Source organism: Gobius niger, assembly GCF_951799975.1.
Source record: "Gobius niger genome assembly, chromosome: 8".
NCBI lineage: Eukaryota > Metazoa > Chordata > Actinopteri > Gobiiformes > Gobiidae > Gobius > Gobius niger.
Genome location: NC_136859.1, coordinates 13,441,105 through 13,466,759, shown reverse-complemented (window position 1 = coordinate 13,466,759; position 25,655 = coordinate 13,441,105). Strand labels below are relative to the sequence as shown.

Below are 25,655 nucleotides of genomic sequence, written 5' to 3'. Positions count from 1 at the left end.
TCCTCTCAGCCTCTTACTCTGTCTCTACTCCCCCTGTCTTCATCCTCCCTCTCTCCTCTCCTCCTCCTCTCTATCCTGTTTACTTTTTTACTGTGCCTCACCCATCCCATGCCCACTCCCAAACGCCCACGCTTTAGATCTTCTACTCTGCTCACCAACCTGCATGCCCCCCTGCCTGTGCCGCAATCCCCCCCAACCCCCCCATCCACCCCTTCGCAGCATCTCAGCATGTTGCCAACACTGTGTAGTTTCATATGTGAATAAATTATGTTTCACCCACATGTTTAACTTTGTGGGTGGGGATTGATCGGGACATTCGACTGTTATGAGAAAATAAAGCTCGTTTTGGATTTGTACAGGAATATCACTGTGAAGTCTGTCTGAGGTGACTGTTATGTAACTTACAGGTCTACTGTCATACACACAAGAGCCTATCCATGGGTTAAGACAAAATGCTGTGTTAAACGGTCAAAAGTCCTGCAAGTGGTGTGTGAAACCCTTCAAGATGAAGTTTGCATCACAATGAGTATATGCATTGCTCTTTACATTTTGTAAAGGGACAAGCCGTGACACGAGGCTGTCTAAAAACCAAATAAAACAAAACAGAATTCCAAAACGGACGCCACCGACTTTGACAAGGTCAGCAAGACAAAAGCGCAGTGAAATTTCCCTCAGACTTGTGCGTCGAGAGAGAGAATCCTAGCGTGATGTGAGAGACGCACTGGGGCCTCATAGGTAAGCCCCCACTCCTCCCCTCCACTCCTCCTCCCTCTCTCCCCCATCCACCGCGCGCTCCTCGGCCCCGCCCCCGCGCAATAAGCGGTGGCACGTCGTCGCATCTTTCGCGCCTCACGTACAGAGCCACATTAGAGCCAGCGTACACCTGGCCCTCGCGTCTATTTCAATATATTTTTTTCCCATTAGCAACGCGCTTTGGAGACTTGGCACTTTTTGTTGTTGTTTTGGGCACTTGAGAGCAGCAACCGTGACGTCACCATGCCAGGTAGAAAGTGAGACAAGCTTCTTCGTCGCGAGGAGGAGGAGGAGGAGGGAGAGGAGGGAGAGTCACTGCGGTGCGCTTTTGGGGTGGACTATCGCCGTTATTGCCCATAATGGTGATGATGACGGACGCCTGGCTGCCTCTGTTGCTGGCCCTGCTCGCCATCGCGGGAGGTGAGTAACTTGTCTGCCTCGTAATGGCCTCAAACGATGCGCTTTTGTGTTACCTATGCGCAGGCCACAGCCGCCACCACCAGCACCACCGCGCACTGCACACCGTGAATAATACAAGGGATGCAGGCTGGATGGATGCGAGCACACTGCGCTTAAACACAGCGACACAAAATACCATACGGGTGCGCGTAATTGTTGCGTAAAAATGACTCCGTTTCATTGCTCATCGGCACCACGTTTCTTGTAACAGCCACGAGTGTGATGGAATGATCCAGTGGAGAAACACTGTGGCCAGTCCAAAAATAGACATCATATAGAAATCAAACGCAACGTCTCATCTTATTATTATTTATTCACAAGTCAAAAGACCAAGCTGAGTCAAACAGGGCTCTTTTCAGGACAGACACTGCGCATTAAACTTAAGACATTGTAACTGATATCATAAGATGGGAAGAGGAAGCTATTCGCATTAAGGTTCATTTCAGCTTCTTGTATATCTCTGTCCATTAGAGGTGCCATTAGGGAGTGAGGAGGTGGGCATAAAATTTAGTTATCAGTCAACACTTTCTCATTAACACCGAGGTCCAGGATTGAGTGGGCAGGTTAATGAATGGCACTTGAAGAGGAAAAAGCATCTACTTCCTGCTAAACGATGCTGCATTTATTACACGGGGAAGTCTAATAATATTGCTGCATTGAGTCCTTTCTTCTAACATTTTGTATTTTGCCTTTGGAAGATTAAAACAAAATGCTGTGATAGAATTTGTTTGAAAAGTGTTGATTTCACTTAGTTCATGGTCAATGTCACTAATGTCTGGCATCATATCCACAGGAAACAAAACACTGGCACAAAGTTCAACAAATTCTTTATCACTGCAAACTCAAGACACATCCGTACAGGTGTTTCCAGATAACTCCATATAAGTCATTCTTAATCTTGTCTGTAATGGTCACACTCTTCTACCTACATTAGGCACTCAAAGTGCTTTAAAACAAGGAACCAATTTACCCATTCAGACCCTCATTTATACACCAGTGTCAGACACTGGAGGCAAGTCGGGTGAAGTGTCTTGCCTTAGGACACAACAGCAGTGTGCAACGACCCTCTGGTCACAAGGCAACCTGCTCTAATATCTTTGCCACTCAGTTCACCTTTACAAAATCGTGGCTCCAAAAAAGGGGAAATAAATATTTTCACTCAAGCGTCACAAATATGAATCATTCCTCAATCATTCAAGCGTGATAGTTGTCATCTGAAAGGACTTTTAGCTGTAGAATCAATAGGGCAGGTTTGTTGACTCAATCCCATATAAGAACTGTGCCTCTCTTATAGATTAGTGACTTCTGCCCAGACTCCAGCAAACTCCGGAAAGTGAAGGCAACATATAAATGAGCTATAGAGCTATTAGCCCGTTTGAAAGTCTTTTCCGTAGTTAATGCCTCTAATTCAGTGTTAATTTCTGCCCAGTGGACACGAGCAGAGTAGAAAAGCCACATCACACATTAGCTGATTGGGTGAATTACAACTGATTTAATAGGTATTTGCAGCCAATCCATACAGAGTGACAGACTCTGTGTCTGTTCAACGCCATGGAGCAGGGAGAGACATTCATCACTGCATTTGTAAAAGCCATGGGCTACAAATAACAGGACACTCATGCCTGGCCACTCTCATCACACTGGCCTGTGCTGTACTTAGGGTGATATAAGCCAGCTCTCTACTATATTTTAAAGTAATAATATTAACAATGACGCCTTTAGTATAGTGCTCAAAGTTGCCTTACAATTAAATCATGTTTTCATGCACTCCCCATATTTGGTAAGCTGTAGCCGTAGCTGCCCTGGGGTAGACTGACAGACGTGACACATACATTAGCAAGGTGAGTTAAGGCACAGCATCACTCAGATTTGAACTGCAGCAGCTGATCTTTGGTTGAACCAGTTGATCCATGGGTGATCCATGGCCATACTTGGTGGTGGTAAGCTACTATTGTAGCCACAGCTGCCCTGGGGTAGACTGACAGAAGCGAGGCAACCAGTCTGTGCCATCGGCCCCTCCGACCACCACCAACCACTCACTCACTCAATACATTCGTCTGGCTTCCTGGTGTTACCAAATGGTCTCCCATCCAAGTGCCGACCAGGCCCTTCCCTGCTTAGCTTCCAAGGTCTGATGGGATCAGGCAGAGCAAAGGCGGTGTGGCCACCTCCGAATGCTCAAATCACTGTATCACAGTATATTACAGAAAAAATACAGCAAATCAACATGAATTGAATGTGTGATAAGAAAAATACTTGTTTATGTTTGTTGATTTGAAAGTAATTACTTCTACTAACATATGTTTGAGTTTATTCGCATACAAGAAGGTTATTATGTCATGTCTTGATGTAGACGGTCAACGTTTCGTCATTAGTCGGAAATAAATATTGTAAAATTATGGTAAATGGTAAATGGCAAATGTAAAAGTTTTTCACATTTTTACATCGCCAGTATTAAAAGACCCACTGTCCAACCACCTCCATATGACTCTGCTCTGGAAGGACAGTCAAGGGCGTTTTTGCACCTGTCTCAGAGCGTGCAGTGCGGATGTAGCCTGTGGGGGTTTGTCTCCTGCCGTTTCCCCCAAAGGGCCATGCATGTAGTAAACAGCTCTGACCTCAGCGGCGGGGTGACCTTTATGCACCTGCGTATTGAGTAGCACCTTACGTTTAGCTACAGACCAATACATCTTCACTACGTAATCGAGTTATATTGTTGCGTCTCTGTGGTTAATTTTAGTCTCTATTGAGCCACATTCACACACATCTGAAACCACTACAGCTCTGCTACAAGCTGGAGAGGGCTGCTTTATCACAATCAAATCAAAATTGCAATTTGAATGGTCACAATTAGCAAACAGCAAATACTGCATTTATTTAGGCAGTATAAAGGCCTCTGCTGACTAGATCCATGTGTCTGATTCTGTATAAAAACACCTCTCTGTGTGTTTAAGATGAACCTGTATGTCCTGCATGTAAGTGACCACGCTACCATCCTCTTATGTAACTCCCGTAAGAAAGACAATAATCAGCATTGTTTTAAGTCCACATATTTTCATCCCTGTACATCACGTCAGATCAGATATCACACCCTCTCCATGGCACAGCAGTGACTGTCTCCAAAAGTTCTGCCCTGTCAGTTTTGCCCGTCATCACTTGTGAGCTGCGCTGTTCCGGCTCGCTGATCTCAGCCGCATCTCCACCGCACGCTTACATTGTCTGCCCCGGCTCTCACGCCACTCACGCCATCACCGCCGCTGTCATCTCTGATTCACGTCCGCGGCCCAGCTCGCTTCATTTATGCAGCTTAGTCTGACCGATCAACAATACAGTCGAAAAATGTGCCGGAGGAGAGCTGAGTGGACACGAAAAGAGGCCCCTCGTGAGCGTGTGGAGAACTTGGCTGTAGAGAAGTTGTGCTCCAATTGTGGCACTGTTAAAATAGATAAGCAGTGCAATTTATTCTTTAGTCCTGTTCTGGCTATGTGCTGTGCTGTTTTTAGTATAAAAGAATGTATACTAGTCCTTGAATGGTTGCCGTTAGCAAGCAGTTCATAGTTTTGTGCTATAAAGTCTTCTGCATTGAGCAACTTTGGTGTAGCTGACATATTGTGATGTTTGGATGTAGTTGCGTGAGGAAAAAGGTGTGCCAAATATACGGCCAGCGAGGAGTCTGCGGTTGTGAGTGTGTGTGAAACGGTTTGGCTCGAACGGCAGCGAGTACAGCCCAGGAGATTAGCCTGAAGCGCAGGGAGCACCGAGGTTTAATAGAAACTTAAGCTGGCCAGCTCAAGATAAGGAGGGCCGTTTAGAAAGTCAGGACTTTTAATATTGACTTTGTCCAGGAATATTATTGAAAGAGGTCCACGCTTTCTGCTTTCCCCGTGTCTGTATGCCTGTAAAATGACCCAGCCTCGCATGACTATATCTATGAGGGCAGATGTGAGCTCTAATGCGCACATAAGTGCTGGGAGGACGGGCATAATGTGGTTTAAATGCTACGTTTTATCGTCACAGATGAGTTATGAAGCCACGCAGTCAGACATGCAAACGCTTTGACCTTGGCAGTGAAAATAAATAAAGCAGTCAGCTCATCTTAAGTGGAGGATAATGTGTGTTCCTGGATGACCGTGTTTCTCACAGAGGTGCATGAATGTATCGTGGACCATGGCTCAGTTGGAGCCTTTTCGTCCACACATCCAGAGGTCAGCAGTTTGAATCGATCCTGGGTCAAACTTGTGCAAACTGTCCTTTGGCAAGACACTTCAACACGTCTGAGTGCGAGTGGGGTCTTTGAGAGAGTGAGTCACTGCTGACGGTGCAGATTGGCAGCCTTTGGCTCTGATAGTAGCTCGTCACCACCACATGAATAACGACCACAGTGTAATGCTTTGAGTACTTTGTAAACTCAGACTTGTAAAGCAAATGTAAGCCAGCATTAAAATGAAACTTTATGACTTTGTGAAGTTTTATGATCATAATGTTTTGTTAAGTTCTGTTGAGTGACAGTGTACTGCAAGGATACAGTAACATGTACATTTCAAGAGTTAACTCCAACTCATATTACAGTGCACTGCCTAAGTGCAGAGAAGGTACACATTGGTTCATATTACATTATATTCAAATATATTTCTGAAATATTTACCGGTAGCTATTTGCTGTTAACCTCCAGCTTCATCCATCCATCCATTTTCTTCCGCTTTATCCGGGGCCGGGTCGCGGGGGCAGCAGTCTCTGCAGAGATGCCCAAACTTCCCGGTCCACACACACCTCCTCCAGCTGTTCTGGGGGGACCCCGAGGCGACACCAGGCCAGCTCGGAGCTATTTTATTATATGTATTCATCTAATTTTTGACCTAAATCTGTGAGACCTCCATGAGATGAGAAGGATATTATTCGCCTTAACTGCGTTTGCATCGTTTTTTTAATTTTTACTTATTTATTTATTTTACAGGGACATTGCAAGTCAACATAGTACAAAACAAACTTGTTACTGATGCGAAGAGTTTATAGCTAGTGCTAATTTTCAACTCCAGTCCCTGGTCTACACTACATTAACATTTTCAATTTTATCTTAAAAACTTACCTATATACACATCGTGTTGTTGTTAGCAAATCCTGACCCATTTCCTCGCAAATATGATCTACTCAAGCAACTTGCTTCATTCATTCATTTGATTTTTTTAAGCGCCTGCCCCTGAAGCCTCCTGTTTATGCTGCTGCTTTGAGTGACGCTGAGCGTAGCATGAGCTGCGGTCAGCTGTAGTGCCCATGCAAATCATATGTCTGCAGCGGTACACCCTAAAATGATACCAGTATAACCATATGTTATACTGGTATAACAGCACTACTGTCACTGCACCTTCACATATTTATAAATAAACCTTTCCCTTAATAATCATGAAATATCAGATGGCACTGTGTCTTTTCTCTTCTATACAACGATTGATAGACTTTTTATTTTGTACTTGTAAGTGATGTTATTGTTGCTGACATAAACAGATCACTGTGCATTCTTGGCATGTCTTTATCCAGTACATGGGTTTATTATTCTCCGGCTCGATATTGGCTTCTTTCATGTGTGTGGCTTTGTGAATGGCAACATCAAAGCTTTCAGTTAGTCCACAGTGGGATGGCTGTGTTTTCAGAGCACTATAATACGGCAGCTGGGTGGAGGATCAATAGTAATATCTGCTTCTATGGCCACTACAGAGCCAATTGGGTGTTGCCAGTAGATCAAAGGATCCGTGCATTATTGATTTAAGAATATTTCAGCATAAAAGCTATTTAGATGAGCCCAAAAAGCTTATTTGGCAGAGCATTAGATAGCAGAACTCCTATTCCAAACCTTCCTATTTGCGTATAAATAAACTGCATCAGCTATTATAGTCTTACATAATTGAATTTAGGGGCTGCTTTGTCCTCATTTTGTGCACAGTTGTCTTTCCTGCCTGTGAAGATGGTGGTTTCTGGAGGGCAGTGTCAGCGAGGCCCGTCTGATATCTAATGACCTTTTACATGATTTAACACGTTAGTATACATCAAGTTACCCTGATCTCAGCGGTCAGAGGCCAGGCTTCTGATGCACTCTGGAGCACTCTTAAAGGGAGACTGTTATGGCTTATATGGCTGTATTGAAAATCATATGTTTTTCATTCATACACTTTCCAGGACCATGGGACCTGCATACACGAGATGCTCCAGTTCCACGACCACTGAAATTCAAGTGGGACCTTCCTGGTTAAATAAAGGTCACACTTAGCCTTTATTTTAAGCTGCTTCACTCCGGCACATGCGCTCTTTGTAGGTTAGAGCTGCATTACTTTGACTGGTTTTCCCTTTATTTTGTCAGCTATTAAGCATGAAATACCAACAGTGTTTTAATCAATACAGTCTTTTCACAGCAAACGTTCAACAGTTAAATCGATGTGAACTTGTCTCAAACAGAAATCAATGTTTAGATTGACGTTCAAACAAACCGAGTGGATTTGCAGACACCATACTGGAAAATGGTTGACAGTGGCCCACACGGTAGAGAAAAGTCGAATCCCGCCTCCTGCATCTGCACACTGTCATTGTGTCCTTGGGCAAGACACCCACCACCAGTGTCTGCGTACATTGGGGTATGAATGAGACTGGTTGAAAGTGGTGCCTTGCTGTAAAGTGCTTTGAGTGCCTGATGTAGGTGGAAAAGCGCTATATAAGTTGAGACCATTTAACATCATTTGGTTAAACTGGGAAAGGCCTTTGACATGCAGAATTATATATATGTATATTTGAAAGAAGGAAATGTGTTTTCTCTAGCAGTGTTAATTTCGTCGACTAAAACATTTAGTCATAATTTTAGTCAAAGTAGTTTTTTTGTTGACTAAAATTGGACTAAAACAAAATTCAGAGTTTTTTATTAGACTAAAACTGTGACTAAAATGCCAGATATTTACTTCCAACGACAGTCTGAAAAGGCCTCAGATCATTTAAATTCTCTGCCAAAGGAAAAGCCCTGAGCTTTGTTCATGTGGGAGCATCTCCATGAAACAGAGGACCTTGATTTAATATGATTATGCATTTATAATATTACATATTATAAATATTACAAATTATACATGCAAAGTTGACTAAATTTGTCTTCAGTTTAGTCAAGTAGATTAAAATTAATTAAAAGAAAATGATTTCACTAAATCTCGACTAAAATTAAAGGACATTTTCGTCAAAAAACTCAAACTAAATTAGAATAATGTTGTCAAAATTAACACTGTTCCCTGATCAATACTTGACAATGATTGGATTCACAAACCTGTCACATTATTTTTATGGCTGAAAGTCTTTTCTACTGACCAACATCGCGCACATGTTTTTCAATATTGTCACCACTTTTGGACGCCTTCATGAGGAAATAATTAGACCATAGTTCATTTGTGCTGGAAGAGAATACATCGAACTTTGTAACAGTTTTTGTTTTATGTGAATTGGCCCAGGAATTACACAGAAATTAGCAATAAACTTCCAAGAGTTGAAAGTTACCAGCGTGGCATTTTCAGCTCCACCTCAGTTTTAAAGTATTGGCTCTTTAGAATGTTGTTATGTCACTTGAACGCAACCTATTGAATAAACTAGTAAATATTTGAGGTGAAAAATGTCAAAATATGATCAGAAAGGGCAGAACACTCGTCTTGACTCACACATGGCAGTGCAATAGTAGCGTCATTAGTTGTTAGTACAAACAAGCCCTTAATGAATACGTTCTTAAGTGCTTTCTACTGCAATTAGTCAGTCACTTCAGCCTTGGCCTCAGCTACACTTAACTGCTTGTGTTACATCTTTTCTTTACACTGAACATTCATCTTTTTACTTGTATTTCCAATCCATTAGAAAATGACCTCTTACTGGCCTAAACTTGAGGCAGATAAGGCAAAGTGGAGATGCATTATGGATGTGCTCCAGGCCGGCCTCCTTGTCAGTCAGCTGGAGCTTTATATTGGTGTTTACATTATGGGCACTGAAATAGGGCTGTTTTATGCTTCATCACTGTTTTAAGCGCGCAGTATTAGCTCTGTCTCATCCGCCTGCATTATTGCCAGGAGGTTAGGGGAATAATATGCATTACTCATATGTGCAGACAGTGATGCTTATTTCCCTCATGCGCTCGCTCCCATAAAAAGCCCATAAACAAGAGCCAGAGATACGCGCGCACGTGCTGACAGGACGTGTATTGATGACGCCGGGTTAGTGGCAGGCAAGCCGATAAATGAGCGGCGGCTTTCAACGTGGAGGAGATGGAGATAACGGGACAGCGACGAGGAAGAGACAAGGAAGCAAGGAATTATGGGCCGTGGCCAGAGGGCATCGCAATATGTCGCAGAATATTGTTATCTCACAGTCAGCGGATGTGATGCCATAGTGTTTGAACCAAGCACATTTTCTCAAGTTCAGCACAAAATCTAAAAGCTTCTTGTCCAAAAAGTGACAAGAATTAGACGAAAATGCAACAAAAAAGATGAAAGTGACAAAAAAGCGACAAAAACATGATAAGAAAAAGTGACAATTATGCAAAGACAAAATGACCAAAAAAGACAGAAAACATAACAATAAAGTAACAAAAAAGTGACAAAAAGGAAAAGAAAAATGTGATGAAAGCACAACAAAAAGTGACAGCAACTTGACAACAATGCAAGATCAATTTTGTAGCTTTCAAATGAGCCGTTACTCTGGCCTATTGGCTGTGCTTTTAGATTTTGGTTACGCCCAAGAAAATTCACTTGGTTAAGGTGAGGGGTAAGGGGTTAAGCACTTTGTCGTTTTAATTTGTTGTTCTGTACTTTTTCTTAAGGCTTAAGTGTGGACAGCCGAGTACGAATTTCATTATACAGGGAACTTGTTCCATTTTGTGCTTTTAAAAACAGACATTCTTCTGTCTGATTCATATTTACTCTTTTTACAATCGAAACGATTTTTAGCGCAGTCTTCCTTATTGCATATAATTTACCCAATAAATAAAATTGAAATACAAGCATTGAACAAACACGTGCTTTTTCTGTGAGCGGCTCAGCTCTCCTAAAACCAGACTGTAACTTCACCAGGAGCAGGTACGTCTCCAGCTCGTCTCCATGGAGATGTGACAAAAGTCAGCAGAATTTGAGATTGAAACAGGTTAGGTCAGGTCCTCATCCATTCTTTGATCACCCACTGCAGTAATACGCAGTGTGCCTTTAAAGCAGTACTGCAGTAACTCATGCCCTTAGAGGCCCTAGAGAGTAAATATTACGCTGATAGAAAAGACAAAGGGAGAGAGGGGTATTGTACATCCAATTACACAATGGAGATCATTATTTTCACTCAAACCGCAGTTAGCTTTGCCCGTTAGCTTCTTCTTCGTGATTCCATTAGTGTGTATTACGCCTCCAACCCGTAGGCAGCGAAGTTGCAATTGTGGTTGTCTAGCCAGAGACACCGGGGGAGATGAAAGACCCCCAAATCATCCCATTAACACTTGTATTATCCCAGAGGGACTACAGAAAGGATTTATTGTAGGTTCTCAGCCTATTCAGTTATCAGAAAGTAAAACATTTTTTGTTAATAAACTCGAAAAAATAACTCTTATGATCCTAATTACTAAATATAAAAATCATCACCCCTCGATCGAAGTCGGGGTTAAGCCTATTCTTTCAATACGCCACAAAGCTTATACTCGAAACAAAAAACATTGGGGCCACTTCTGTAAGACATTGCATTATCGTTGTTGCTGCATTTTTTCCTCATGTCATGCAGCCCTAGTGGTGGGTAATGATGGATAATGGGCAGAGCGAGAGGGACGGGAGAGGGGAAAAGCGCTCAGGAATGGCGTGTTGTTGAGTAAGAGGCAGGGGCAGTGTCTTCATCGATCCGCAGGCCATCATTCCCATTCAGTGAGCACAGGCGCGACAGCTCTGAGGTGCAGAAGAGGGGAAAAAAGAAGACTTCTTTGTATCGGCTAATGAACACAGGAAAACACTGACCTGTGGCATATATGATTGTGGTTTCATAATGAGGGTGATTAGTAGATATAGCTGTGTGTTGTTAGTCTTGGGACTAGCAGAACATTTTTCTTTTGTTCTGATGTCAAAACAAAGCTTGCTGCCAACGAAATCCTGAATGAGACAGATATCTTCTAACAGTGTTGATAATGTGACCAAAAATACCCAAACTGTCATCGCCAAGATCTGAAGAGTGCTCAACACTTAACAAGTGTGAATAATTAAGAGCACTCACATCTTTTGTTTACACATTAGCAGTGACAACAAATTAGCACCAGGTTAGCAGCTAGCAGCCCCTGCGTGTGCCCTGGTGAAGGCGCGAGAGGAGAAAATATGCTCGACGGGAGGCAGCAGATGCTTCACGATCCGAGGCATAAAGCTCAAGGAGGGGGATTTGTCGTTCCTCTTATTGTAGCTTTTCTTATTTTGACAGATTTGCCTTGAACAAAAAACACGGATGGGAAGATGGCAGGCAGGAAGTGAGGGCTGAGGACAGAGAGAGAAATTGAGAGAGAGATGAAGTGAAAATAATTCAAAGCTTCAAAAATGTTACAGCATAGCAATAGCCTGGAAATGCAACAGAGACTTGAGAGGAAAATGTTTGCATTCAAACCGCCTGACTCACTCTCCAGATGTCAAATCCTATATAAAATGTATTTAAAGGGATACCGGCATGTTCGAGCAGTGTCTGCCCATAACCCTATCGTCCAGTGAGTCTCGATATTCACAATAATGACTGTTGTTTGTTGTTTCCATCTAATAAGTTGATCTAATGTATGTGTTTTTGCTGCGCTCTTGTTGCAGGAGGCCTGGGGGCAGACACAGAGGAGCGGTTAGTGGAGCACCTCCTAAACCCCGCCCACTACAACAAACTCATCCGTCCCGCCACCAACGGGTCCGAACTGGTCACGGTGCAGCTCATGGTGTCGCTGGCCCAGCTCATCAGCGTGGTAAGATTCTGTCTTCTCTTTCAGAAACTACCAGCAGAGTAGAGGCCAGTCTGAAGGTTTGATATTCAGGGGTGCGGAGACGTGGCAGGGGGGACTTGGAGTGACCTCAGATTAAAACAAGGTGGTGAATCTGAGTCGAATTTCAGTATTACTTTAAAAGGGGCGACAGTGGCACAGTTGGTAAAGTGGGTCGTCTCATGATCAGAAGGTCGAGGGTTCGAATCCCAGCTCCCACAAAAGAGACGGCGAGACACGTCACCCTACTTGCCTTCAGTGTCTACATACATTGGTGTATGAATGAGAGACTGGTTCCTTATTGTAAAGCGCTTTGGGCCTGATGAAGGTTGGAAAGCTCTATATAAGTTGAGACCATTTTACCAAACGGAAAGTTAGTTTTAATGAAGTTTTTCAGCAAAAGGTTTGACTTTGAGAGTATCATAGCGACATTTTTAACATTACTAAATACTGAATAATCTATGTCTAGTCACTTTGTTAAAGATCCTCGAGTTAGAGGGCACTGGGATATAAATGAATGCCTCAAGGGGCACGTGGGACATAGAAGGTTGGGAACAACTGCTGTAACGTACAACATTGTATAAAGCTCAAAAGTGTCAGAGATGGAAGGCAGCTCGATGTTTTCCTGACCTGGTTTATGGCTAATATCTCTGCAACACTGCACCTTTCTACTTGACACAAAACACTGTTCAGTGTCTTCTCTGCTGCTGCAAACTAGCAAAGGTAAAATTTCAAAAAAGGTTTTCCGATTCTGATTGTTGTTTGTCAAGTATCTTGAGTATAAATGACAATAGTTTGTTTATAGCGAGTGCAGTGACATAGTCCCTATTATAAATATAATTATAAATTTTGGAAGCTTCAACCACATCTGGTGCACGAACACAATCTCCTCGTTTCGTGTGCAGATAAATGAAGATGGATGTGTCCTGTATTTCTGCCGTGACTGAGGAAAATTAACTTGAATATAGCATGCCAAAACAAAATCCAAATCACAGCATCCTCTGAAGCCAGTACACTGATGTGAAGATCCCCGACGGGAAAAGCTGAGCCAGGCTAGTATTAGTCACAGACGAATGCTTTTTAAACCTTTTTTAAAACGTACTTTAAACGGGGCATTTTGGCCTCGCCACAAGCACAGCAATCGTTACAGCTCTATATCTTAAAAATATACATTTCTGCTTTTAATTTTAGTGATGACTAAGCCTTGTTTCTAACCTCCAGCGTTTCTATTGCAGCACGAGCGAGAGCAGGTGATGACCACCAACGTCTGGCTCACGCAGGTAAGAAGCTTTCCACGCTTCGCCGCATCCAACATCACACTAAATCTTGCCGCCGCCTTCCCCCCCTGCGCAAATCTGCACTTATCAAATGGAGTGATATGTCTTTTATATTTGGCTCAGTCTAATCCTGCTGCTGAAGTGGAGCGGCTGCACAGGGAGCGAACACCGCTCCGGTGAAGGAAGCATCAAACAATACATGCTCTGGAGAAGCCATGACAGCGCGACAGAGACAGGCCCTATAGACGTCCTGTTGTTCTTTATCATACTGACAGTATGGGAGCAGGCTGTCTGTATGTGCTGGAGACAAAAAAGTGAAAAAACTCGCAGACCAGCTTATTTAAGTTTGACAATTATCGCTGAAACTCAAACAAAGGGAGTGGTAATTGAAATTTTAATTATAGCAGAGAGAAAGATCATGTTTGTTTATTTCACATTATTTTTAAACGCATTATTGCTAATTATTTTGTATGTGTGTGCATTTTCAATTGCCAGTTCATTTTTACATTTTGTAGTAGGATTCTTCATTTTATTTAAATTTCATTCTGCCATGGCAAGCATCTGAAATTTGGTCCAAACATATGAAGCAAAACAAAACATTTCCCTATAGCTTATTGTGCTGAAACCTTTGGTAACCATGTTGCAAACAATACAGGCTTCAATAAGAGGCTAAACTAATACTTAAAGCAGTACTAAGTAACTCCTGCCTCTAGAGGCCATAGGCACCACTGCAGGTGTTGTAGCGTTTTTTTACTTATTAATTGTCCGTGAGAGTAAATACTTCACTGACAGAAAAGACAAAGGGAGAGAGGGATATTGTACATCCAATTACACCATGGAGATAATTTTTTTCACTCAAACTTGGCTGTAAATACTGTTTAAGTGGCGCTAGCCCGCAGTTAGCTTTGCCCGTTAGCTTGTTAGCTTCTTCTTCGTGATGGGAGATGAAAGACCCACCAATCATCCCATTAACACTTGTATTACCCCCAGAGGCTATTCGGGGTAAACAAGTTACTTAGTACTGCTTTAACTTAAATACATCAATTTTTCTTTAAATTAAGAAGAAATGCAGAACTAGTTTCAGCAATAACACAGAACATGTTACTACTTTCTCTTTATGAAAACCTTTGATACTGTTCACATGTTTTTTTATTTGACGCACCATCATCTGATTACAGTAGTACAATTATCACTTTCTCCTAATATGAGCTCACCTCGGACTAAGTAATTTGCCTTTGACCGATCGGTGACCCTCTTCTACATGACTACCCCGACACACAGCTGAGGCCTATTACAAGATACTAGTATGAAAAGCCAATTAAGAATAACTTTACTATGACCTTTTTTATCTATCTCATCTATTTACTGTAGTATTCCTTCTGTCTAGGATTTGGTGTACAGTAAAATTATTGAGAGATGGATAATAATGATAGTAATAATGATAATAATAATCAAAAAAGTACTAATACTGCCCGAGTGAAGAGGTGAGTGGAGTGTCTTGCTCAAGCACACAATGACATTATACTGGACAGAGCTGGCATTGAACCACTAACCTCTGCTACTGAGCCCCTCCTCCCCCCCCCCCCCCCCCCCCACACACACACTCCCACATCTGTTCACCTCGGACATAAATCGTGGGCAAGGTCTCGCCGCCTGACATCCCATTTAATGTACAGTGTAGTAACATGGCCGTCGTGTTTATGATAAGGTTGTTCACGGTTGATGGATAGTATCGAGTGCTCTCACAGATTTGCACCTGAGCGCCGTTGAATTTATGTCACGGGCGGCAGGACGGAGCGGCGATCAGTGCACGATAGATCCGTGGCTGTAGAGATCCAGGGACACTAACTATAATGGCCACAATGCATCATGGTTACGAGAGAGGGCCTATAGCGTAAAGATAAGGCCCCGGTGTGGTGGTGGTGGTGCTGGTGCTGGCGCTGTGGTCCTGACGGCTGCTGAGGCTGGAGGCTGGGGGAGGCTGGGGTGGAGATCACGCTTGTCATTGTGAAAGTGTTAATGATAATGCCATTGTAAAGGTCGCACAGAGGACTGTAGCTCCTCAAAAAACTGCTGGTGACATTATGGGAGATTGCATCAGGGTGATTGGTGCATATATTTAGAAGCTCTATCGGGGTCAGGGAGCAGATAAGAAGTCATTTGTCTTTGTTGAGCTCAAAGGGAGAGTTGATCTCTAGTGCAACGGCTGGGAAATAGCATTGATGTCATATCATTCTGAAGCGCGGTTTTATTCTTGCTTTTGTGGATTTCGCTGTTCAAGCGTAAAAGTGAAGGCAAGGCAAGGCAAGTTTATTTGTAGAGCACAATTCATACACAAGGCAATTCAAAGTGCTTCACAGTTGAAAACAAATAGAATCAATAAAAACATCAACATAAAATTAATCAATTACAGTAAAAGGCGAGAGTGCAGATAAATACTTTCAGTCATATGCATTGGTAAAAAGAACTGTTTTCAGCCTGGATTTGAACATTGTCAGAGTTGAGGCCTGTCTCACATCCTCGTGAAGACTGTTCCAGATTTTAGCTGCATGAAACTGAAACGCAGCCTCACCGTGTTTATTGTGTTTATCCGTGAAGATGTTTTGAACCGCTTAATGGATACGCACCAGTGTTTCCTACACAAGCACCTTGAAGAGAGCAGTTATACAGTATATTAGTATGTATATTGTAGAAGGATAAGATTTTTTTACATTTTGCTTTACTATTTTTAAAATAATTGACCATGCACATTAGATGGAAGTGCTCCAAGCATAGAAGAAAAGCTCAAAGGGAACACAAGCCCAAACAATACGGGAATAATGGCACTGACTAGGCAAACCAGGCAGTATTATAGGTGGAATTGCTCATCTAATACACTCTAATGCACTGCCTGACCAAAACAAAGGTCACCACCTGGACTGTTATGATCAGTTGGTTCAGCAACACTATGTGCCCAAAGAATGAGAATATGACTACCTGAACATCCTGAATGACGAGGTTATTCCATCAATGGATTTCTTATTTCCTGATGGCACGGCATATTTCAGGATGACAATGCCAGCATTCATCTGGCTCACATTGTGACAGAGTGGTTCAGGACTGGCCTCCACAGAGTCCACATCTTAACCTCATTGAGAATCTTTTTATTTATTTATTTATTTGATAAGGGACAGTGCATATTAATGAACAGCTGCACATGTGCTCTGTAAATATGCCAGATTATTGCAGGGAAGCTGGTTTCCATCTGTAGTGCCTAGGCAGGCGACATATACACAATTTACAAGATTTAAAACCACAAACGAATACAATAACATGTGCTGGAGAAGCCTTTGTGCAGTGGTCACATTCTCCCATCATCAATACAAGATCTTGGTAAAAGAAAATGAACGCAATACTGGATCTTTTGGCATTGCAGGGGTTTATGGAAGCAATGCCACAGTAAATGCGTGCTGTAATCAAGAATTTTTTGGGTCAGTCAGAGAGTCAGAGTTCATCAGGTCAATTGATCCCGTGACCTCTAAGGGGCACCAAAACCGATAACAAAATTATTTAGCAACAAAAATGAAAAAGATACAGTGTCAACATGAAATACAGTCAAATAAATGTTTGCAACAATAAAGTATTTTTTTTATAATCAGTGACTTGACGATGTAAAAAGATATACCATGTATCGCTTAGTGGGGCAAATCTGAGCTTCAACACTGTCCCGACGGCACTTTTCCCCCTGTTTCTCATTATACTCTCTTGTCCTTCAAATCCCATCGGCCAAGCATCTAAAATGATCTGCCATTTCAACATGTATCGGTGGAGGATGCCAATGTACTTTCTTTCTTAAAAGATACTCCCTGAGGTGTATTTTGTTTATATTATAAAAAAGTTTTCTTCTTTGTGGTACATTTGTCTGATTCCTTCTGTCTGTTGCAGGAGTGGCAGGACTATCGGCTGACGTGGGTACCAGAGGAGTTTGATGGGATGCTAAAAGTCAGGCTGCCGTCCAAACACATCTGGCTCCCGGACGTGGTGCTGTACAACAAGTGAGTCACGCCTTCAAGACGCACACACATCAAGTCTCGTACAACTCTCCACCTTTGCAAGTCCCTCTGGATACAATAACGTGTTCAGTGACATCAGCTGTGGAGAAAATATTTGACTTTTTGAAACTTAAATCTTTGGATGATAAACCTGCTGATACAACCCTTTATTAAGACTTGGGCACCAGAAATCATTGTATTGTGACCCCTGGTGGTCGTAAAGATAATGGAAAAAAGCTAACGCGGGTGGGAATCCAACATAAACAACTTAAACAAATTGCACAATGTCATATAAATTGATTAAGCCTAGTTTTACTGCCTGAGCGCCATATAAAAAAGTTTACAAACCTGTTTCTTTGCGATGTGATAATGCAGTGGAAACTGTGTGTCATTCTGGTGTATGCAAATCAGACAGGAGTGATCTGTCTGGCCTTCTCCTCTTTCTCTTCCTGCTCTGGACCTGTCCCGTGATCTCTGACCTGCTCACCCCAGATTAAATGATCCTTGTTTTGCTGCCATAGTCAGGTCATGGCGTCCCGTGCGCGGACGGAGGCCTAGTTACGGCATCCAGACCCAACAAACTAAAAACACAAATGCAGTCGTTAAGGAGACATGTAAGATTGTCTCAACAAATCTGCTCTTTCTTATTAATGAGGAAAGAAAGAAAAAGGGAAAATATCATTCCAATTAAATGCAAGCGCTGAAAAATATTTACAATTTATCCATTAAGATGCATGTGTGCTCTTATTTATTAGTTGCTTATTGTTTTGTAGTACTACTTTTCATCTTAAATTTGAACATGGAGCGATTCCCTTGAAAACTTGTAGAAACAAATGTACAGATTATATTTAGTAAAGCAAATGTAGCATCATAGTTACACTGATTTACATGGACCTCAGACATTGTCCTCTCCGGGAAGCAGTGTCCTCTTGAGCAGCAGCGTGTGTGTGTGTGTGTGTGTGTGTGTGTGTGTGTGTGTGTGTGCGTGCGTGCGTGCGTGCGTGTGTGTGTGTGTGTGTGCGTGCGTGTGTGTGTGTGTGCGTGTGTGCGTGCGTGTGTGTGTGCGTGTGTGTGTGCGTGCGTGTGTGTGTCCTGAAGCCCTGTCGCATAATAAGATGCGTCATGCTCCACATTTTATGAAACTCTCCGGAAACAGACAGCAAACAAATTTGTTTAGGAAATTACAGTGGCTTCCGAAAGTTATCATAAGTCTTTTAGATTACCCAAGATGCTGAAAGCCTCACTGTAGATTTAATAATGTGAATATTTTCAGACTTCATTATCAACATAAACAGAGGGGAATGAATCCTTCCTGAACTCACTGTGAGTCATTATTATTTCTCTAATGGACTGACTCCACTTCTCTTTCCTCTTGCAGCGCCGACGGAGTGTACGAAGTCTCGTTCTACTCCAACGCTGTGGTCTCCTACGATGGGAGCATCTTCTGGTTGCCCCCGGCGATCTATAAGTCCGCCTGTAAGATCGAGGTGAAGCACTTCCCGTTCGACCAGCAGAATTGCACGCTGCGTTTCCGTTCCTGGACTTACGACCGCACTGAGATCGACCTGGTGCTGCGAGCCGACGTGGCCAGTATGGACGACTTCACGCCCAGCGGGGAGTGGGACATTATTGCGCTCCCGGGACGGCGGAACGAGAACCCCGGGGACCCCACATATGTAGACATCACGTATGACTTCGTCATCCGACGGAAGCCTCTTTTTTACACCATTAACCTGATCATTCCGTGCGTGCTCATCACGTCTCTCGCGATTCTGGTCTTCTATTTGCCTTCGGACTGCGGCGAAAAGATGACGCTGTGTATTTCAGTGCTGCTCGCCCTCACTGTGTTCCTGTTGCTGATCTCGAAAATCGTACCCCCCACCTCTCTGGACGTCCCGCTGGTTGGGAAGTACTTAATGTTCACCATGGTACTTGTCACGTTCTCCATAGTCACTAGTGTTTGCGTCTTGAACGTGCACCACCGCTCGCCCACCACGCACACCATGCCTCCCTGGGTCAAACTGGTGTTCCTGAACAAGCTCCCCGCTCTGCTCTTCATGCGGCAGCCCCGGAACAGCTGCGAACGCCAGCGGCTGCGGCAGAGACGGAGAGGCCAGGAGCAGAAAGAGGGGGGCCGGGACGGGGAGGTCGGCGGGCTGATGGTGGGCCTCGGGTTGAGCAACGCCAGCGGGAACGGAGGCTCCTCTTCCACCGGAGTGTTCGGGAAGGAAGACAGTGACCCTTGCACATGCTACGTGAACCGGGCCACAGTGAAGCAGTTCGGGGGAGAGCTGGGCGGCGGGGCGGGAGGGTCCCTGGACGGCCTGAACAGAGTGAGGGAGGGCAGAGGGGAGGCCGGCGCCGGTGGGAACGCGCCGCGGGGTAAGCAGGGGGCAGGGGGCCCCGCTCTCACCCAGGCCCTGCTGGCTCAGGCCTGTCCCGGCTTCGAGGAGGCGGTGGAGGGGGTCCGCTTCATCGCCAACCACATGAAGAGTGAGGACGACGACCAGAGCGTGAGTGATGTATCCTATCACATCTAAAGTGGGTTCAGGAAGAGTTCATCATTATTTTTATTCTTAAACCAAGGTTTATCTAGAGGCTTTATCTTTCTTTATCATGCATCATGACACCTACACTTTTATGAATGTTCAAGACCAGCACAACTCTGAGAGCAATGGAATAGGCCACAGTTCTACAGTGTTTGAATACTTTAATACTAACTAAAATAGAATACTTACGTAACATTTTTGGCTTTAGTTATCCATCCTTAAAGGGACTAGATGGAAGTTGACAATTGAATACTCGCCTTCTATGTGAACCCCTTTTTGAGTGACAATGCAAGATTTTAGAGGCAGTTGCGGTGAATAGGCCTGGGCTCATTCTACACATGAGGACATTGCTGGAGCAAGTAAGGGGTGGAAAATAAATCATTTTAACATTTTTAAACTCTGTCTAGTCCCTTTAAAGAGCATATGACATATGAAAATATGACTTATTTAGATGAATAACATCTGTTAAAGTAAGTAATTAATTATCATTTTATTTCAGTGAAGCAGCAAATTCAATGAAGAAATGTTAGGCAGAAAAGTTTATTTTATTTGAATTTTTAAGCTGCTGACAGGAAGTGACATAGAGGCATTGACAAAACATGGTTGGCACGGCGACTGTTTACATTTTTTTGCCTCTATCTATGTCACTTCCTGTCAGTGTCCAATAAGGAAGAGAAACATTACAAAAAATGGTCAAACTAAAGGAAGCAGTTAATCTTAAATATAATTGTGTTAAAGGGACTATACAGAGTTTAAAAATGTTAAAATTAAGTATTTTCATCCCCCTGCATGTTACTGCAACATCCTATGTGTAAAATGAGCCCAGACCTGTTCACCACAACTGCCTCTAAAATCCTGCACTATCACTCAAAAAGTTGTTACTTTGGATCTGAAGTGCCGTCATTCATGAGCTTACGTAGAGACTGCAGTTACATGCAAGACCTGAGGTGGCAGTAGGGAGCATACAATGGCCAACTTGCATCTAGTCTCTTTAACTATGTTTTAGCCAAAATTGTGTCTGATGTGTCATATGCACTTTAAGCTTTTGATATTTCTTCATTCAAAAGTGTTATTGGATAGTCAGTGCATTTATTTATTTATTTTACAAATGGAAAATACTTCTTCAGTTTAGCATAAGACTAGATCGAAATATTTGCTGGAAAAGGAATGAAAACCTTCTGAACCCGCTGTATGTTGTTTATGTGGGCACGCCATGTCAGTCCAGATATTAAATTCATTATCAGAGCATGCTGGAAGTCAGGATCATGCCACATTAGGCATGTTGTCCTGTTATTCACACAGTGCTGAATTCAAACATAAGCTGCTCGTTATAAGGCACAAAATTGTTACATAAGTTTGTCTGACAAGTGCGATTTCGATGTATTTGTAAGATGAGTGTCTTAGAAGTGAGTGCTTCAATGCAAAATGCTGTCCTCTGTGATAATACCCACATAATGTGCCTGAGAATTACCTTTAGTGCTTGTTGATTTCCCTTTACCTATAAACTGTGGACCAAGCAGTTGTTCACGTATTCGTAAAACTGTCACATCAAAGCCTCATTACCCTCCAAGCTTTTGATATTGCAAATCACAATCCAAACTAAAAAAGTCTCCTCCATGCAATTATTCATGCGTATAGTGCTCTTTATACACTGCATAACAAATAGTGTGTTTGTGTGAAATCTTCTGAGTGCAGAGCAGTTGTCTTGTTGTTGTATCAGGCTGCGGTGCCATTTGAAACGCATAGAGGACTACAGCCGAGCGTGAGTGAGGAAGACAGAACCGTGACGTAATCTCAGCCCCTTCAATATTCAGCACAGACGTGTAATTATAGAAGCGGTACAGGGGCGAGTGCATAGTAGAGCGCGAGGAGGAGAGAAAGCCTGGATAGAGGATCTCACACAGGGAAGACATCATAAAACTAAAAACTAAAAAACAAAAATACTGCTACAGCCGGCCTCCGCTTTGCCACCGTCTCCTCTAAAGTTCAGCACAGCAGCACAATATCATTTTCTGGATTTAGCTGTCAAAATAAACAGATATTGTGGTTGTGTAATAACGGTATCATACTCTTAGTGAGGGCATTGTATTTTAGTGAGGGTTAAAACAGTGGAAAAAACAACATACATAAAAAACAAAAAAAACTTCAGTCCCTAAAAGTCCTAATAAAAAAGTCCCTACATCTGTCATTCTATTTAACATCAGCAATGTTAAGTCTTTATCCCATTTTTAAAGGACTACACATAAATGGAAATATGCTTAGGCTTAATCACTGTTTACACACTATGCAACTGTCCTTTCCGGTAACTTTTATTTAGTCATTTGTGTTAAAACTATTTGAAATGTAATAGTTGTAATAGGAAAGGCTGAAAATATTTAATTAATTACACATAACTGACAAACCAAATTCAAAAAAATCAATCCATCAGTCAAAGTTTATTTCATGAGCACTTTATAACAACAAAACATGGTTATTTTTTTTTACAGAAAAACATGCTGAGAGAACATGTGTTATTTATTACCATGCGCAGGAATCACATGAATGTGTCGATTAAGTGATTTTGATGAAAACATTTTATCTTCATGTGGTTAAAAGTCTGTTAAAGATGTATAGTTTTAATGATTTATTTTAGCTTTTAACTGATTAAGCAAGAATATATTCATCTTATTAAGAAAGTAACTTTAAAATTGTGATATATTTTTTATTTATAGCAACAGTTTTAAAAATGTAATGTGTTTGTATGACATATTACTGTTTAAAAAATGTAGTTGAGTTACACTACTGAGAGTTACTTTTGGCAAAGTATAAACTTGAACTAGTAAAAATGCCACAGAGAAAAAGTGTAGTCAAGATTTTTTTCTTTCGCTTTCCCAATTATCTTGTGTTTTGTTTAGACAACAACTTGATTTGGTGCTGCATTTTATTTTGGGGGAGTTTGGTGTTTTTCCGTTCGTGCATCAATACAAACCCTTTAAATGCACTTATAGCTCAAGTTACTTCAATTGTAATATAGATTCCAGTATTTTGTTTAAAGGGACTATACAGAGTTTAAAAATGTCAAAATTATGTATTTTCCTCCCCCCTACATGTTCCAACCATGTCCTAATGTGTAGAATAAGCCCAGACCTGTTCACCACAAATGCCTCTAAAATCCTGCACTGTCGCTCAAAAAGGTGTTAATGCACGAGCTTAATATACAAGGTGCAGTTACACGTATGACCTGGGGTGGCAGTAGTGAGTATAAAATGGCCAACTTGCATCTAGTGTCTTTAAGTAATATGTTATATTCCTTAGTTACTGAAAAAAGTAATACATTTGTGTAACTCCCTATTTCTGTAATAAAGCATGTTAATGGATTGGCAAATTAATGATAAACCCAATATCATGGCACCAACAACAAAATTGCTCTGTAATCGCTCCTGTAATGTGGCAACCATTTCATTGGTTTTTCACTTGTTCACGGTGCAGCTGCCCAGTGCTTCCCTCCTCTGAGGACGGTGCCAGACCTCATCAGCGCTGTGTGGCAGAGCTCATCTCTCCTCACATTAAGTCCTCACCTCCATTAACCCTCCACAAAGGCTGCGGAGACAGAGGCGCCGAGGCTGCGCTATACTCACTTTAATCTGTTTTTCTCTGCTCCTGGCACAGGTGAGCGAAGACTGGAAGTACGTCGCCATGGTGATCGACCGCCTCTTCCTGTGGATCTTCGTGTTCGTGTGCGTCACCGGAACGCTGGGCATGTTCCTCCAGCCGCTTTTCCAGAACTACACAGTCAAGACCATCACCAGCACGCCAGGCTGATCACTCCCCCCGGGACGTCCGACAAGCTAACGGGCACCCCTCACGTCCCCCCCTTTTATCCCCTTTGACACATCAGCCCGGGACAACGTTAAGCTGGTGACAAAGAGGAGGGGGGAATGGGTCGGAATTTTCTTGTGTCTTTTTTGGAACTGGGAATTTTAAAAAAACGGAAACAGTAAATCACGCTCATTATACCTTTCTAGTAAATCTTTTGCAATGAAGAGGAAGTTTTTTTTTCTTGGATGAAGGAAAAAAAAATGGAAACACAGTCATATTCTTATCCTGCAATTTTTGTCCCGACGCTCAATGGACTCTGGTGGAACGGTCTTCTCCCTGCATCCCTTCTCAGGTTGACGAAAAGTTAAGGATGCCAGCCAACGTGACCTTGACTGCTTTTTCCATCACATTTGCATTCAAAGTACATTCATTGAGCTAATTAGAAACAGAAGGGAGGTTCATATTGCCTAATACAGTTATTTATTTTTACAAAATCTCACCGTCAGATACTTTATCATAGCCTTGCAGCTCACCACGTCAAAAACTCCTCTGTATGATATCTCATGCAATATTGATTCGTTTGTTTTGATAGGCTGCGATCTGCACATAGGAGAATGTGCTGTTCCTCACACATGCTAACACAGTATGAGCTTAAGTGGCAGATGATAAAAAAAAGTATATACAATAATGATATACATATGCAAGAATGAAGCAGGTTGCGTTCTTAGATGGAAGGATAAGTTTATGCATGGATAGCTTCCTCTTTAGACAGTTATGCACACATATATAGCGCCGTATGGGAGAGCACAGCTGTGATGGCTGACGGACCCTCCTGTGATGTATAACAGACAGGGGCAAAAGCTAAAGTAAAGGTGGGCAAATACCTGGAGAATACTGATTATATGTAATGATGTGTAATGGCATTGGCAATTTGGGATTTGTGTGAATTTCTGTCACTTTTCAATGATATAACACCTGTACCTCCTCTCCTCTTGCTTTTGTTTTGTCATGTTTTTTTTTTCTGATTTGTTAATTCATGTCTTGCCAGTTGCCAATTACAGTATCCAAGTGTGCGTAAAGATAAGTTCTATTTGGTCTGATATGCCCCTCATTCCTCAGTCCGACCCAGAGAGTATTATTATGCCTCGTTTTAACCTCTCCTATTCACTGCTAGGTCTTCCATGGTTAAGTGCATCTCATTTTTTGTCTACTTTATATCTATTATTGATCAATTAAGAGGATGACAGTGGATGGAGGAGGGGGGGTTACACAATGCAATAAAACCAAAACTTGCAAATGGCGGTGCAAAACGACTGTCTGGTATGGAATAAACGCTGCAAGAGCACAATCCGGACAGCACCGGAGGCGAATATGTCCGAAATAAAACCGGCAGCCTGGAAAAGCCACGATAAACCCCAGTCTCTAAAACCCCCGCCGCGTCACTGTCACTCCGCGTGAGTGTCCCTGTCATTTTACAGACACGTGGTTCGAGTTCATCCCGGTCGACAAGGAGCTGTCTTCGGAGAGCGGGATCACCCAGGGGGGATCCCTAATTCTCCCTGAACCAGTGTGAAAAGCCTCTATGAGAGACTGTGAAAAACTGCACATGGACAGACTGGACTTGCTTTCTCTCTATGACGTTTCCACTCGCTGTCCTGCTCCTGTTGCTCCCACGCGCATCCCCCACCCCCCCCTTTTTTCACCTCAGATCTGCTCCTGTGCACACCTCAATCCGTCAAATAAAGGATGTAGGTACAGACGAAGCGAACCGTGTGTTGCTGGCGCATGTTTTTTGCTCTATAGCAGGGGTGGT

General features: G+C 42.6%; 1 protein-coding gene across 1 annotated transcript; it reads left to right on the top strand.

Moving 5' to 3' along the window:
* The first annotated feature begins 1,014 nt into the window (after positions 1-1,014).
* Positions 1,015-25,542, top strand: chrnb2 (cholinergic receptor, nicotinic, beta 2). The gene is made up of 6 exons (XM_079560941.1): positions 1,015-1,173; positions 12,027-12,172; positions 13,423-13,467; positions 17,389-17,498; positions 18,874-20,008; positions 23,693-25,542. The coding sequence occupies exons 1-6, from the start codon at positions 1,113-1,115 to the stop codon at positions 23,843-23,845; spliced, it is 1,650 nt and encodes a 549-aa protein (XP_079417067.1). The 5' UTR covers positions 1,015-1,112; the 3' UTR covers positions 23,846-25,542.
* The last annotated feature ends 113 nt before the right edge of the window (positions 25,543-25,655 follow it).

What these genes read in the sequence shown, in the direction of transcription:
- chrnb2 (XM_079560941.1), top strand. Translation starts at nt 1,113, where the DNA reads ATGGTGATGATGACGGACGCCTGGCTGCCTCTGTTGCTGGCCCTGCTC. An exon ending in TGGCCCAGCTCATCAGCGTG is followed by an intron (nt 12,173 to 13,422) that starts GTAAGATTCTGT and finishes TTTCTATTGCAG; the next exon opens with CACGAGCGAGAGCAGGTGAT. An exon ending in GTGAGGACGACGACCAGAGC is followed by an intron (nt 20,009 to 23,692) that starts GTGAGTGATGTA and finishes CTCCTGGCACAG; the next exon opens with GTGAGCGAAGACTGGAAGTA.